Below are 12372 nucleotides of genomic sequence, written 5' to 3' on the forward strand. Positions count from 1 at the left end.
GAAGTAATCACAGAACATTCAGGGGGCATTATTTTGCATACTGACAACTGAGAGAATAACCTTCAGTCTAGCACTGAAAAAGAGCAAACATTACTTGGCAGCTGCTATTTCTCTCAAAAACAGGAAAACTGCTGAGGATTTCAAACAGCAGTACTGCGGAGATATCCAGACAGATTCTATTAAAAGCAATGGAAATTATCAGATAGCCACATCCTTCCTCAATAATATTTTTTCTAACCAACAATAATTTTAGATTTTTTTTTTTCTAAGACCAACAGCCAAAACCAGAAAACAAATTTCTTTAGGAATTTTATTTTTATATTTGTGATTGTTTTTCCTTTGTTAATAGTAATTAAAATATATATATATTTTTACAAAAACAGAATACAACATTAACATACAAAGTAGTCACTGTACTGTATGTAGAAGTTCAACAAGACTGATCCCAACTTCTCTTTAATTGTTGACCACTATGATAAATATAACAACAAGAAGCACTGCCCACTGCATGATACAGAAGCAGTGCATGATATGAAATGTGATTTGATCAGGCATCCCAAAAGCTCATGCACACTGAGGATCAGCATTGACTGAATACAACTATGAAAACATTCTTAACAAACATGCTTACTGTTAATTTTGAATAAACCAAGATGGACGCTTCCTGGCTCTCTCAATGATCCGCTTGCCTTCATCTTTTTCGGTGGGCTTTTCTCCGTCATAAAGGACTACGGTCTCTACAGTAGGAGCATTAAATGGTCCTCCTTCCACTTTACCCATTTCCTTCCGTATCTGTTGAGTCTCTGCTTTGACTTTTGCATAACAATAACCACAAAGAACATGCTTCAGTTTCAAGTTTCCACACTCGGGGCAAACATCTATGTTCCTCTGAAAAAAACAACAACAACAACAAAAAAACAAACAAACAAAAAAAAAAAAAAACAACCACAAAATAGTCAAAAATAGGAAATTCTGTAATTTGAGCTAAAGCAAAAAAACAAAACAAACAAAAAAAAAGAGCAATCACAAACTACTGCAAAGCAATAAATGAAATACTGGAGAAATTAATCTGCCTTTTCAGAACTTGTTCTTCTAACTAATGTCTGTCATTGGTAATGCATTTCTATATCAAATGTGGATTATTAAAATAACCTCCCAAGAAGCAGATCTCTTTCTTGTTTATACTAGCTATGCAGCTAGAATCCACAATTTATTCATTTCTACACAAACTGTCACCTTTTACTTAGCTGCCCTCAGACAAGAAGGCTGTACATTACAAAGTATTTTGAAGATTACGACGTTTTTTAAACTTGTTTATAAACAAATTCCAGAACGCTCTTTCAAGGCAGTTTTGACTACTGTAACGCTTCTCAGGGGTGAGCTTATGTATCGCCATCACCTTGACTGGTATGAGCTTGTGAGGATTCCTCCGCCTGCAGCGGTTCACCTCGATACTACGCCTTTTTTTCGGCGCCGCCATCCACACGACGCTGCCGAGGAAGCCCGGCCCCTCGCCGCTCCCTGCGGTGCCCGCTGCCGGCTCCGGCAGACAAGAGGGGGTCTGAACGGCGGTCTCCAGACCTGAAGGGAAACGGAACTCGTTATCGCCGGCCTTCCTCAACCCACTGAGGGCAAACGCGGGTCCCGGCACCGGCACCGCCCCCACCCATCCCTGCCTACCCCACAGCGGGCTCTGCACCCCGCAGGCTGCCAGCAAGCGGCCGCGCTCCAGCCTCTGCCAGAAGCGCTGGAGAAGAACGCGGATCGGCGGCACCATATGCAGCACCATAATCGCCATGCCCGTAGGAACCACAGGAGGAAATCAGGGGCCCGCAGGCGCCCTCAGCCTTCTGGGAAAACGAGTGCCTCGAACACCTCACAGCGTAACAACGACCAAGACCGGGACTTCGACTCCCAGCAGCCCTTGTGGAGAGGCGGGGAGGGGGTCGAAGACTCTAAGGACTCCCGGCATGCCTCACGGCGGGTAACTCGGCCAGCCGCCCCCCTCGCGGGCTCGGCGCACGGCGGCGCTGTGCTTCCCTCGGCGCCAATCAGCGCGCGAGCTGTGTCTTCGCGCTGGAAGCGGGCAGGGCGATCGGGTAGACCGCGCCTGCGCACAGGGAGCTGGGGGCACAGCTCTGGGGGCTGCTTCCAAGATGGCAGAGCGAGGTTATAGCTTCTCCCTCACTACCTTCAGGTGCGTAGTGGGTGGGGGGAGGGTGCCGCGGGCCCCGGTTCGCAGCGGGCAGGCTCGCGGGAGAAGAAGGAAACAGCGTACAGTCTGCGTGAAGCGGCCGTCCGGTGCGGAGGAAGGACGAAGAGGGTGCTTTGCAGAGTCATTGCGTTCCCGGTGCCGGGCCTGCCAGCGCTGCTGGGCCTGGGCAGAAGGGATGGGTGTGAGGGAGCAGCGAGGGCCAGGAGATACCGGCTGCGGCTGGCGAACTGGGCGGCGACCTTCGATCCCTTGGGATGAGGGTGTCCGGTAAAGCTGGGGAAATTAATTGGTGGGGATCGCACCTTCACGGCGGGGCTGCCCCCGGCTCCAGGAGCTTCCTTTCAGTTTGCTACATGTTGGAGTCGTCGTGGGGCCTGATGGTCTGAGCCAGGTCTGCTTTCATCCCTTGTTGTGCCTTGCTGCCTGCGACTGGTGGAAAGGCTTGAAGGAGCACGCGGGTCCTATCCGCCTCTTCACGGAGACTCAGGCAGAGTGCTGGCGCCTTACTCCCGTGCCGCTAGGGTAGGTCTTACGACCTACCCGAGGTGCATGGGGACAGCCTAGCTGTTGAGTATTGCTGGTTTGCTATAAGACAGGCTTTGCGGGGTGTGAGAATAAAAGGAAGCCATCAGATGAGCTTCTGATGAACTTCCACGAGTTTATTTCTCTTCCTGCCTTGCTCTCCTATGGTCTTGCATAGCTTTGATGTAGGATGCACTGAATATGCAGTTGGACTGGTAACTGTTAAAATGATAACCCTAATACGTTCGCTTCAGATGAATTCAGATAAAAGGAAAAATATATATTTTTTTAAATGAAGGTGTTGTCGAGAATTATATTATGAAGGTGCAGAAAGAAAAACTGAAAGCAAGAGCCTGCTGGCTTTGGTAAAGTGGTGTCTTAATCTCAGAGTAGTGCTATGTAATGGTGTAATTACAAAATAGTTTACTAAAGTGATGTTGCAGTTAAGCAAATAAGGCAGTAGGAGAGGAATCTTCTTAGTGTATGAATTCAGCTGAATATGCGCGTTTCACTAAAAGTGAATTTTTCATTAGCTCTTTCCTAATGGAGTAAACAAAGTTTTTTGTACTTTGCAAAGCACTAATACCTTGAAACTGTTTGTGTTTGTATTCACATGAAAGACATAACAATTACTTACACTTTTCCATATTCACTTGTCCCATGTAATGAGAATCAATTATTTTAGTTAGTGCTAGTTTTTAATTTATTTTGCTGATGTTCTGGATGTTTTGATTCTCATACAGGAAATTATTGATTTGCTTGTATTGTTAACGGTCTTTAAAGCAAGATGTGGGAATACCTGAAGCTGAGATGAGTTATTTGCATCTTGTGTCACTGGCCATATAATTGAAAAAGAATAGCAGTGTTCCGCTTCTGTCTTTAAACAGTGAGCCTCAGTGTTTCAAAGTCTTTTGCAAAATATGTATAAATGCTGTTTCAGTAGAAATTCATGATCCCACTGAGTGGGAAACTTGGCATTGCAATCAGATCTAATCCTATCCAAGAAGCATCGATTTTCATTGATGTCACAGGCAGGTATAAGGTTTCTGGGCTTTATCAGCCTGGTTCTTTTAAAGTCTTTGGATTTTTATTTATTTATTTATTTAGAGTATGCAGATACTAGCTGTAAAGAGATTAAAAAGGAAGTTAACTGATGCATATTTGAGTTGATTGATTAATTTTAATTAGTTAATTGGAAGTTAATTGATGCATATTTGAATTATGTCAGGCTTACTTCTGCCTTTTCATTTTCAGTCCTTCTGGGAAACTTGTTCAGATTGAGTATGCTTTGGCTGCAGTGGCTGCAGGAGCTCCATCGGTTGGGATTAAAGGTTTGTTCATATCGTAACTGCAGTAGTGGAAGACTGAGTATCATAAAGAAGATGGGGAAGATAGAGCTCCATTTGTGAAGAAAGGTGCTGGGGTAATTTTGGAGACACAACCAGTAGAAACAAACACCTTTGGTTCAGAGTGTTATTGTTACTTAAGAAAATAAGTCTAGATATGTTTCTATGTATAGAAATAGTTATTTCAACTGCTCCATTGTTAATATATACTTAAGAATATATAAAATGTGATTATGAGAACTGTATGGTTATTTAAAATGGGAAACCTTATGTTGGGTGGATTCATCAAAGTGTCTCTTTAGCATGATTCTAAACTTGAAGAGATTTTTAAAAATGGAGGAGCAAACTTGTTTGTTTCTACAAATCTGTTCTGTATTTCAACTGCTTTCTGTAAGTGTAGTTCAATATACCTTTTTTTTTTTTTTTTTTCCCTTTTTCTAGCTGCAAATGGAGTGGTGTTAGCAACGGAAAAGAAGCAGAAATCCATTCTATATGATGAAAGGAGTGTCCATAAAGTAGAACCAATTACCAAACATATAGGTTTAGTGTATAGTGGTATGGGTCCAGATTACAGGTAATAAAAAAATATATGCTTGGTCATCATTTAGATACATTTTTCTGTATGTATAGCTTAATAGTATGCTGGGTTATGCTGTATATGAGATCTTTCTCTATAAGGTTTTTTACAATATTATTTACCAAGATAATATATCTCAAAAATGAGAGTGAGATGAGCAATGAATTCAGTCTTAGTTTCTGTTTTTCGAAGTACTTCAGGGAGTTACTGAGTTGGTAACTCAGTAGAATAAAACTCAATATAGTCTTATGTTTTCATACGTTCTGTTTGTCAGAAGCCTAATTCCTTTGAATAGTAATTTTTAAGAATTTTTGGCTAAAATCATAACAAATAGTTGGATTTCTAATACAATAATTTTGTCTCTGTTTTTAGAGTACTTGTACACAGAGCACGGAAGCTGGCCCAGCAATATTTCTTGGTTTATCATGAGCCTATTCCAACAGCTCAGCTAGTACAAAGAATTGCTTCTGTGATGCAGGAATATACGCAGTCTGGGTATGTGGTTTTCCAAAGTTTGCAGGTAGTTAGAACCGAAAAGTATGAGAACTACCTGGTGATTAATTTTTAATGTCAAAAACACAGATATTTTTTCACTGGAAAATGATCATAGAAAGTGGGTGAGTGGGAGGACCAATAGCTGGAAGTGGGTGAGATAGTTGTTATATCTTGAATAGGTTGACTAGTCATGATAACAGCTCTGTGGCCTTTGGGGAAATTTAATGCATCTGAAGTAAAGCAGCTTTGGTGTTCACTGAATACATTTATGAATTTAGCGTGCCAGCTCTGAGTTAGTTTGTTTTGTTTGTTTTGTGTGGTGTTTTTTTATTTTTATGTAGAGGTGTTCGTCCATTTGGTGTATCACTGCTAATATGTGGCTGGAATGAGGGGCGGCCCTACTTATTCCAGTCAGATCCATCTGTAAGTATCTTACACTTGTAAATTAGACTGCTTTTGTAAAATATCTAAAATTTCATATGTGCTTGTAAAATACTTTCTGTGGTTTGAAGGATCTGGAGCTAGAAGTAAAGATTCCTTAACCAGAATTCAGAATGATTCATGCTGGGAATATGCCTGGAGTTTTGGCTATTGTGCCAAAGGAAGTTTGGGAAGTGGGTGGCACCTGCTTGCTTATTTGCTTCCATATTTATGGACTGCATGAGGAATGGCAACAGGTTTTGAAGGACATCACCACCCTTTTTCATCTCTTCCTACCTGCTTGGTAGTAACAGCAACAGTCATTCTGGCATTCTGCAGCAGGTACCAGGAAAAAGTATTTGACCACTTGTACAGCTCAAATAGTTATTCTGTAAGCTGTAGCAGAATTAGGCCAAAGTCTGTTCCATTGTGAAATGCAATGCAAATATTTTCATTATTTAATGGTAGTGGTTAATTTACGTGAATTTATTTGTTACAACAGCGTCTTTACTAAAAATTACCTGTTGATTCCTGTGTAAGTTACCAGATTTTTCATCAAATTAAAATATCTGTTACTCTCACGATATTCAGTAAGCTTCAGAAGTGTGAGTCACTGCCCGATGGTCAAATGTAAAAAACAAAATACAGTTGCCTTGTGTAAGGCATCTTGATTGAGCTATAGATAGGGTGTGATTGCCTTTATGCTATAGGAAAGAACAGGCCCAATGGCTAAATACCTTGGTAGTAGCTAAGATAAATCAGATGGCTGTTGTGTAGCAAGTCTTTTGAAATATATATATATATATACACATGTATTTATTTGTTTATGTGCATAAACACATACGTATAAACATACCTATAAATATATATATACACATTTATTTATATATGAGATGAGCCTTGTGAAAGAACTGACTGTTCATTCTCAAGGGCAAACATAGAGTTTCTGTTCAAGGAATCCCAAATCAAACTATGCTAACAATTTACTAAATCTATTTTTCAAAGTATTGGCAGGCCTAATTTATCAGCAAGGCCCAATAAAAGTGTTTTGTACGTTTCCATAGCAAATCTTTTCACATCAAATTAGTGTGAATGTAACCCAAAATAACCTCACATTGTCATAACATTCAGAATTTTCCTAATGGCTTCTGTACCTGTTACTAAACAATTGGATATGTAACATTTGACTGAATTAGAAAAAACAATAGATTGTTGCTTTTACAGGGAGCTTATTTTGCTTGGAAAGCAACAGCGATGGGAAAAAATTACATCAATGGGAAAACATTCCTTGAGAAAAGGTATGTGTGTTTTTATAATGTCTAAAAGAATATGATCTCTTTTTCCAGGCTCTGATAAAAGACTCAGGAAAATATATATACTTTTGAATTAACAGTACAAAAATTTAAAATGCTTATGACATGTTTCTAATTAGCATATTTAACATGTACATGTGAAGCTTCTGTGTGTATGATTAATTGATCCAGTACAATAAGCAGTGTGTGTATATATTTGCAAAAACATTGTTCTACACAGTATCAGCAGCATTAGTGATTTTTTTAAAATAATGATAACTGTTTTGAATATTAATATAGCAGTTCATACAAATATTTGGAGATTTTAATAGTGTTTGAGTTTGTAGAGATTCTAGACTTAGTAGGATTCAGAAAGATTGTACTGTGCTGAAATATGTGATCTTTTTACAGATACAATGAAGACTTGGAGCTTGAAGATGCCATTCATACAGCTATCTTAACATTAAAGGTTAGGAAAACATGTAAAGAATATGCATCTTACTCTTGCAACATCACTGAAATGATTCACTGAACTATATTTTCTTTAATAGGAGAGCTTTGAAGGGCAAATGACAGAAGACAACATTGAAGTTGGCATATGTAATGAAGCTGGTTTTAGGAGGCTAACTCCAACTGAGGTTAAGGACTACTTGGCTGCAATAGCCTAGTAGAAACCAAGTAAGACTGTGTGACTTCACACTAAGGTCTTTTTAATTTTGGCTCCTTAAATGTTTTTCTTTGCAGTTTTTGCATACTTATTTCTACATGATTTGTCTGACAAATTTTTTTTAAATATCATGGGTGAAAATGCAGCAGTCCTGATGTTGTAATAAATTGAATCTTAATACAGATAACTCTTTCCCTTAATACATGGAAAGTTTGTACACCAAATACTGTACAAAATGTAAAGTTATACTGAATACATAAAAAGGCAGAGTAATAAAGGTTGAAGGTCTCTGTTTTGCGGGAAAGTGTGTGTGTCTTTTTATTTTTGTCTCTAGGAAGCTGAGATTTTGGTATCTTCATTGTTGAGGAAAATTTTCCACATTGTGAACTTCTAAACTCTTTGCATACAAGAGCATTTTTTCACTTTGGAATTTTGTGTAATTATTAAGTAACTTCCCAAAATGGGTTGCTCTGGTGTTAAACATACTTCCATAGAGGTGTAGAACACTCTTCGATCTGGGGGATGAAGTGTGAACTCAAACAGCTGTGCTTCTGAGTGTCTAGAATTGTCTCAGTCTTCACATCTTAAGAGTTTGTTTTCTGTTAGTCAGTTGACGTTTGTGATCCTAGAAATTGAAATTCTTCAATCCTGAAATGCTGTTAGGAATAACAGAAACAATTGCTACAGACCAAAACCTAAATGCATTTACCAGTACTTTTAAAAATCAATGGGATGTGGAAAGCAAAATGAGAACATGTAGTGTAATTACATTATTCCTTGAATTATGCTGAAGTATTTTTCAACTTGCAAGTAACAAAAAGATCACTAAATTTATGCATTGCTGCTTTTAAAAATGCAGAACTAGATACTTGAACATTATTGTGTGTGGGTATATGTACTGTTAGTTGCTTGTGGTTCTTTCTTACGTGTGTAGTGTCTGTGAGGTTATGTAGAAGCAAACTGTGCAAAAGAAAGAGGCTTAAATATACATTTTTTTAAAGTAGAAATCTGGTCTGGGGCCATTGACAAGTTACTGATAATGAAATGGAAACTATCATAGTTGGATCAGTCTGCTTGTATATTAATAAAGCTATACGGGAGCAGCCAGACAGGTTAAATGTTAACCATCCATAACCAATAAAGAAAATAAAAATCCAAAGAAAGTGACATACAAACTAACTGATCTTTTCTATGTCTGCTTTCTAATGTTTTACATTATCATTAGGCAAATAAGAATTTCTGAAGCATGCCATAAATGAAATTTTATTTCATAATGTCAAGAATGAAAAATTATGTTCAGGTGGCTCTTTAAGATTTGTTCAGACCACTTTTTGAGTATTTTTCACTCAAAACCAATTCATATTCTGATTCTTCTTAGAGACAACTAAGCAACGAGGAAGTGTATCCAGAGACTTGATATTACTAGATTTTAATTTGTGCTCCCAGAATCATCATTCAGAAAAATGAAATTCTACTGTAATATTTACATGCATCCAGATGTTGATGTTATATAAAGGAATTTTGTATGCAAATGAAGGGGAAAGAAAAAAGCAGGTAGGTACTTAAGTAATTAGCATGAACTGCAGTAGGTTAGTTGCATCCTCTACTAGAAAGAGTTGATTAGAGAAGAGCACCCTGTGAAATGTAATCAAAACCAAACTACTTCATTCCCAAGATGGTAATAGTGGAGCAAATGAAAATTGTTTTAAGGTGTTCATGCTTTTTGGGTGGGTTGCTTTTTTTTTGCGTGTGTGTATAGTTTTAAGTGAACAGCTTTCCTCTGTGTAGAAAATTGCTCATTTTATAGGTGATGAAGAAATGAGAAAGCTCACACATTCCGTTTTTCTTCTGGTTTAATGATGTAGTAACTTCTGTGTCAGACAATACAGGGACTTCAAATAAAGCAAGTACAATTTAAAACAGCTCAAACTGAGGCTTCATTAACTGCGATGATAGCAAGAGGACATATAGACAGCAATCTCCCCATCTTCTTTGAGTGATTGCAAAGACAGGTCCTATATATCGTTTCAGGAGTAGCAAAAAAAAAAAAATAGGCATGAGGAAAAAAAGTCATTCTGGTGTTAGCAAAGCCAACTGTCCAGCCTTGAGCTGGATGGACTGCAAACAATCATTTATAGTTATGCCTGTTTTAATATGACCAGGTTCCTAACTCTGAGAGAGATGGAGCCATGTAGCTTCTTAACTCAGAGTTCTGAGAAAGAATAATTGAATGTGTACCAGCATGGAAAGGTGGCTCGTGGTGGAGCCTGGAGGAGCGGTGTACCCTGTTTAACCTTTGCTCTGAGGTGGGGAGTCAGGATAGTCACACACTGCTAGTTTTTAGCTGAATGTTTTATTCAGGATAAACTTCGTAACCAGATCTTTCAAACACTATTAATTTTGACACCAAAAGTGCATTGTATGGGAAGTATTGCGTGCTGAGTAAGGAAAATGATGACTTTCTGGTAATTGGTGTGGATGTTATTTGTATTTTTTGCCCAATCCCCCCTGTTACATTAGGAGGACAACATACAATTTGATTATTATCAAAGTATGATAGTATTTTCTCTTGAGAACAAATATAAATACTCATAGAAAAAGATGAGAACATTATCACTAGGCTATCATAGCACCATGTATTAGCACAGTCTCCTTTTATGGCAAATATATCTTCAAAATGATGAGTCCCAAATTTTCTGTGAGAGGGCTTTCCTTAGTTTTACTCTGAGGTATGATCTGAGAGCCTGAGTTATTTCTGTGGTACTCATTTCTCCTTGCTTCACATAAAATGGGTAGTTTGGGTTTAACAGTTTATTGTCAGTAGTGGTCATTCTGATAAGCCACCATTTGTAGTTGAGAGCGGTGGTTTAGACTGAAGTCCTAAAGTTCTCTAACAGCCGTATTCCCAACAGGGAATCCAAGATCATTGGATTTGAGATACGTTGAAAGAACAGGCTTAGTATTTTGAATTCAGGTTTTATTTATACTACGTGTTTGTTTCTTTTAGTGGTAGGTGTATAGATGTCAGTATTACACTGGTCTAATGAGGAGGATGGTGTGACTTGGAGCGTGGGGTTTTTCTGCGTTTTAATTGCTTAATCCTTGACTCTGAGTAAGATCATTGTCATACTCAGATAACTGCTGTTTTAGAATAGTACAGTAAATTTTATCTGGTGTTTAAAGAGGACCTTTAAAATACAGGAAATTAATTTACATCTTTCTCCATTCTGAATCCTTGGAGTTTAAGAAATAGTAATTTTAATTTGGAGATGTATTTCTCCGATGGCGCAGTGGTATAAGGTGCTGCTTGCAACACCAGAGGCCCGGGATTCAAATCCCCCCTGTGGCGCAAGTGGTAGAAATGCTGCTCTGCTACACAGAAGGGCTCGAATCCCGGGAGTTGGACTCGATGATCTCTAAGGTCCCTTCCAACTCCCACGATACTGTGATACTGTGAATAACATCAATTGATGTTATCAATGAGTGCAATAGAGCAGCAAATTATATAGCAGTTGTGTTTATTTTCATAAATTGCATTATATTAGCAGTGGGGCAGTGGTTTAAGCTGCTGCCTGCGGCACTGGAGGGCCCGGGTTCGAATCCCCCCTGTGGCGCAGGGGTAGAAGTGCCACTTCGCTACACAGAGGGCTCGAAACCCGGGAGTTGGACTCGATGATCTCTAAGGTCCCTTCCAACTCGCACGATACTATGATACTATGATGATGATTTATATTCTGTAAAACTTAACACATAAAGAGATGCCAAGGGGAACAGACTGGACAAAATTCATTGATAAGAAATGGCAAAATACAAGCTCAAGACTTAAACTGTGAAGTATGACATTCATTATCTTGTTTCCAATCAGTCACCTGAAGAAAAGACACTGATCACTTAATGCAGACAACATGCATTCATTTAGATTTGTCTTGGAAGATGATCAGCTCTGAGGAAATCCAGACAGCATGATGCCAAGGTGAACACAGGATCCTTGAGCTTTACTTCACTGGTGGGGTCAAGAGCTAAGAGCAAAATGGTACTGTTAAATGCCATCACCAGTTCAGCGAGGCTGTTAAGATTAAACAGAAGTGGTAGAAGTTACAAGTTTGGTAAGCCCTTTGTAAATCTTATCATTGCTTGTAAAATGAACCACTAGAAAGAGGTGTTAGCAATGGGAATCCACAATGAATTCCAGCTGCAGCAGCTGCGGAGAAGGCGAGTGTCCTTCGTGCCAATTGTGCTGCAGCACAGAAAGAGATTTACTTGGAGATTTACTGTGAGTAGTTGGACTGCTGCTGATGCAGGTGGCATCCCTGGGGCATATAAGAGCACCAAGTGCTTGAGCATAGAGGGTCACTGCTTGTATTTGGCACCAAATGATTGTGTTATCGAAGCTTCACTGATTCATACCTGGTTGCTTCTTCCTCTCTAAAATTAAAGCTCAGAGGTGATCCTGTGACCCGTCTGATGGATGAAGGAAAGGCTGTTGATGTGGTCTACTTAGACTTCAGCAAAGCCTTCAACACTGTCTCCCATGCTAACCTCCTGCAGAAGCTGACAGCCCGTGGCTTGGATGGGTACACTCTCGGCTGGGTAAGGAGCTGGCTGGAGGGCCGGGTTCAGAGAGTGGTGGTAAATGGAGTCAAATCCAGTTGGAGACCGGTCATGAGTGATGTTCCCCAGGGGTTGGTGCTGGGGCCTCTTCAACATCTTCATTGATGACTTGGATGAGGGCATTGAGTGCGCTCTCAGTAAGTTTGCGGATGACACCAAATTGGCAGGGAGTGTCAATCTGCCCTACAGAGGGATCTGGATAGGCTGGAGAGCTGGGCCGAAGCCAA

At 39.5% G+C, this 12372-nt stretch overlaps 2 protein-coding genes across 2 annotated transcripts; one reads left to right on the forward strand and one right to left on the reverse strand.

Annotated features, from left to right (window-relative positions):
* Positions 1 to 265: 265 nt before the first annotated feature.
* On the reverse strand, positions 266 to 1918 carry MRPL32 (mitochondrial ribosomal protein L32). Its single transcript, XM_072328174.1, has 3 exons — positions 1681 to 1918; positions 1400 to 1581; positions 266 to 888 (listed from the first exon to the last, which is right to left on the reverse strand). Exons 1-3 carry the CDS (start codon positions 1796 to 1798, stop codon positions 634 to 636), a joined length of 555 nt encoding a protein of 184 aa, XP_072184275.1. The 5' UTR covers positions 1799 to 1918; the 3' UTR covers positions 266 to 633.
* Positions 1919 to 1957: 39 nt separating this feature from the next.
* On the forward strand, positions 1958 to 7838 carry PSMA2 (proteasome 20S subunit alpha 2). The gene is made up of 8 exons (XM_072328173.1): positions 1958 to 2197; positions 3992 to 4068; positions 4525 to 4657; positions 5033 to 5155; positions 5497 to 5578; positions 6800 to 6873; positions 7279 to 7336; positions 7419 to 7838. The coding sequence occupies exons 1-8, from the start codon at positions 2157 to 2159 to the stop codon at positions 7533 to 7535; spliced, it is 705 nt and encodes a 234-aa protein (XP_072184274.1). The 5' UTR covers positions 1958 to 2156; the 3' UTR covers positions 7536 to 7838.
* The last annotated feature ends 4534 nt before the right edge of the window (positions 7839 to 12372 follow it).

Source organism: Excalfactoria chinensis, chromosome 2 (genome assembly GCF_039878825.1).
Source record: "Excalfactoria chinensis isolate bCotChi1 chromosome 2, bCotChi1.hap2, whole genome shotgun sequence".
Taxonomy (NCBI): Eukaryota; Metazoa; Chordata; class Aves; order Galliformes; family Phasianidae; genus Excalfactoria; species Excalfactoria chinensis.

Excerpts from the sequence above, each read along its gene's own strand:
- MRPL32 (XM_072328174.1), bottom strand. The coding sequence starts at position 1,798 with ATGGCGATTATGGTGCTGCATATGGTGCCGCCGATCCGCGTTCTTCTC. Across the intron at positions 1,582-1,680 it reads GGTGCAGAGCCCGCTGTGGG|GTCTGGAGACCGCCGTTCAG; the intron begins GTAGGCAGGGAT and ends GTTTCCCTTCAG. Across the intron at positions 889-1,399 it reads ACAAGCTCATACCAGTCAAG|AGGAACATAGATGTTTGCCC; the intron begins GTGATGGCGATA and ends TGTTTTTTTCAG.
- PSMA2 (XM_072328173.1), top strand. The coding sequence starts at position 2,157 with ATGGCAGAGCGAGGTTATAGCTTCTCCCTCACTACCTTCAG. Across the intron at positions 5,579-6,799 it reads TATTCCAGTCAGATCCATCT|GGAGCTTATTTTGCTTGGAA; the intron begins GTAAGTATCTTA and ends TTGCTTTTACAG. Across the intron at positions 6,874-7,278 it reads AAAACATTCCTTGAGAAAAG|ATACAATGAAGACTTGGAGC; the intron begins GTATGTGTGTTT and ends ATCTTTTTACAG.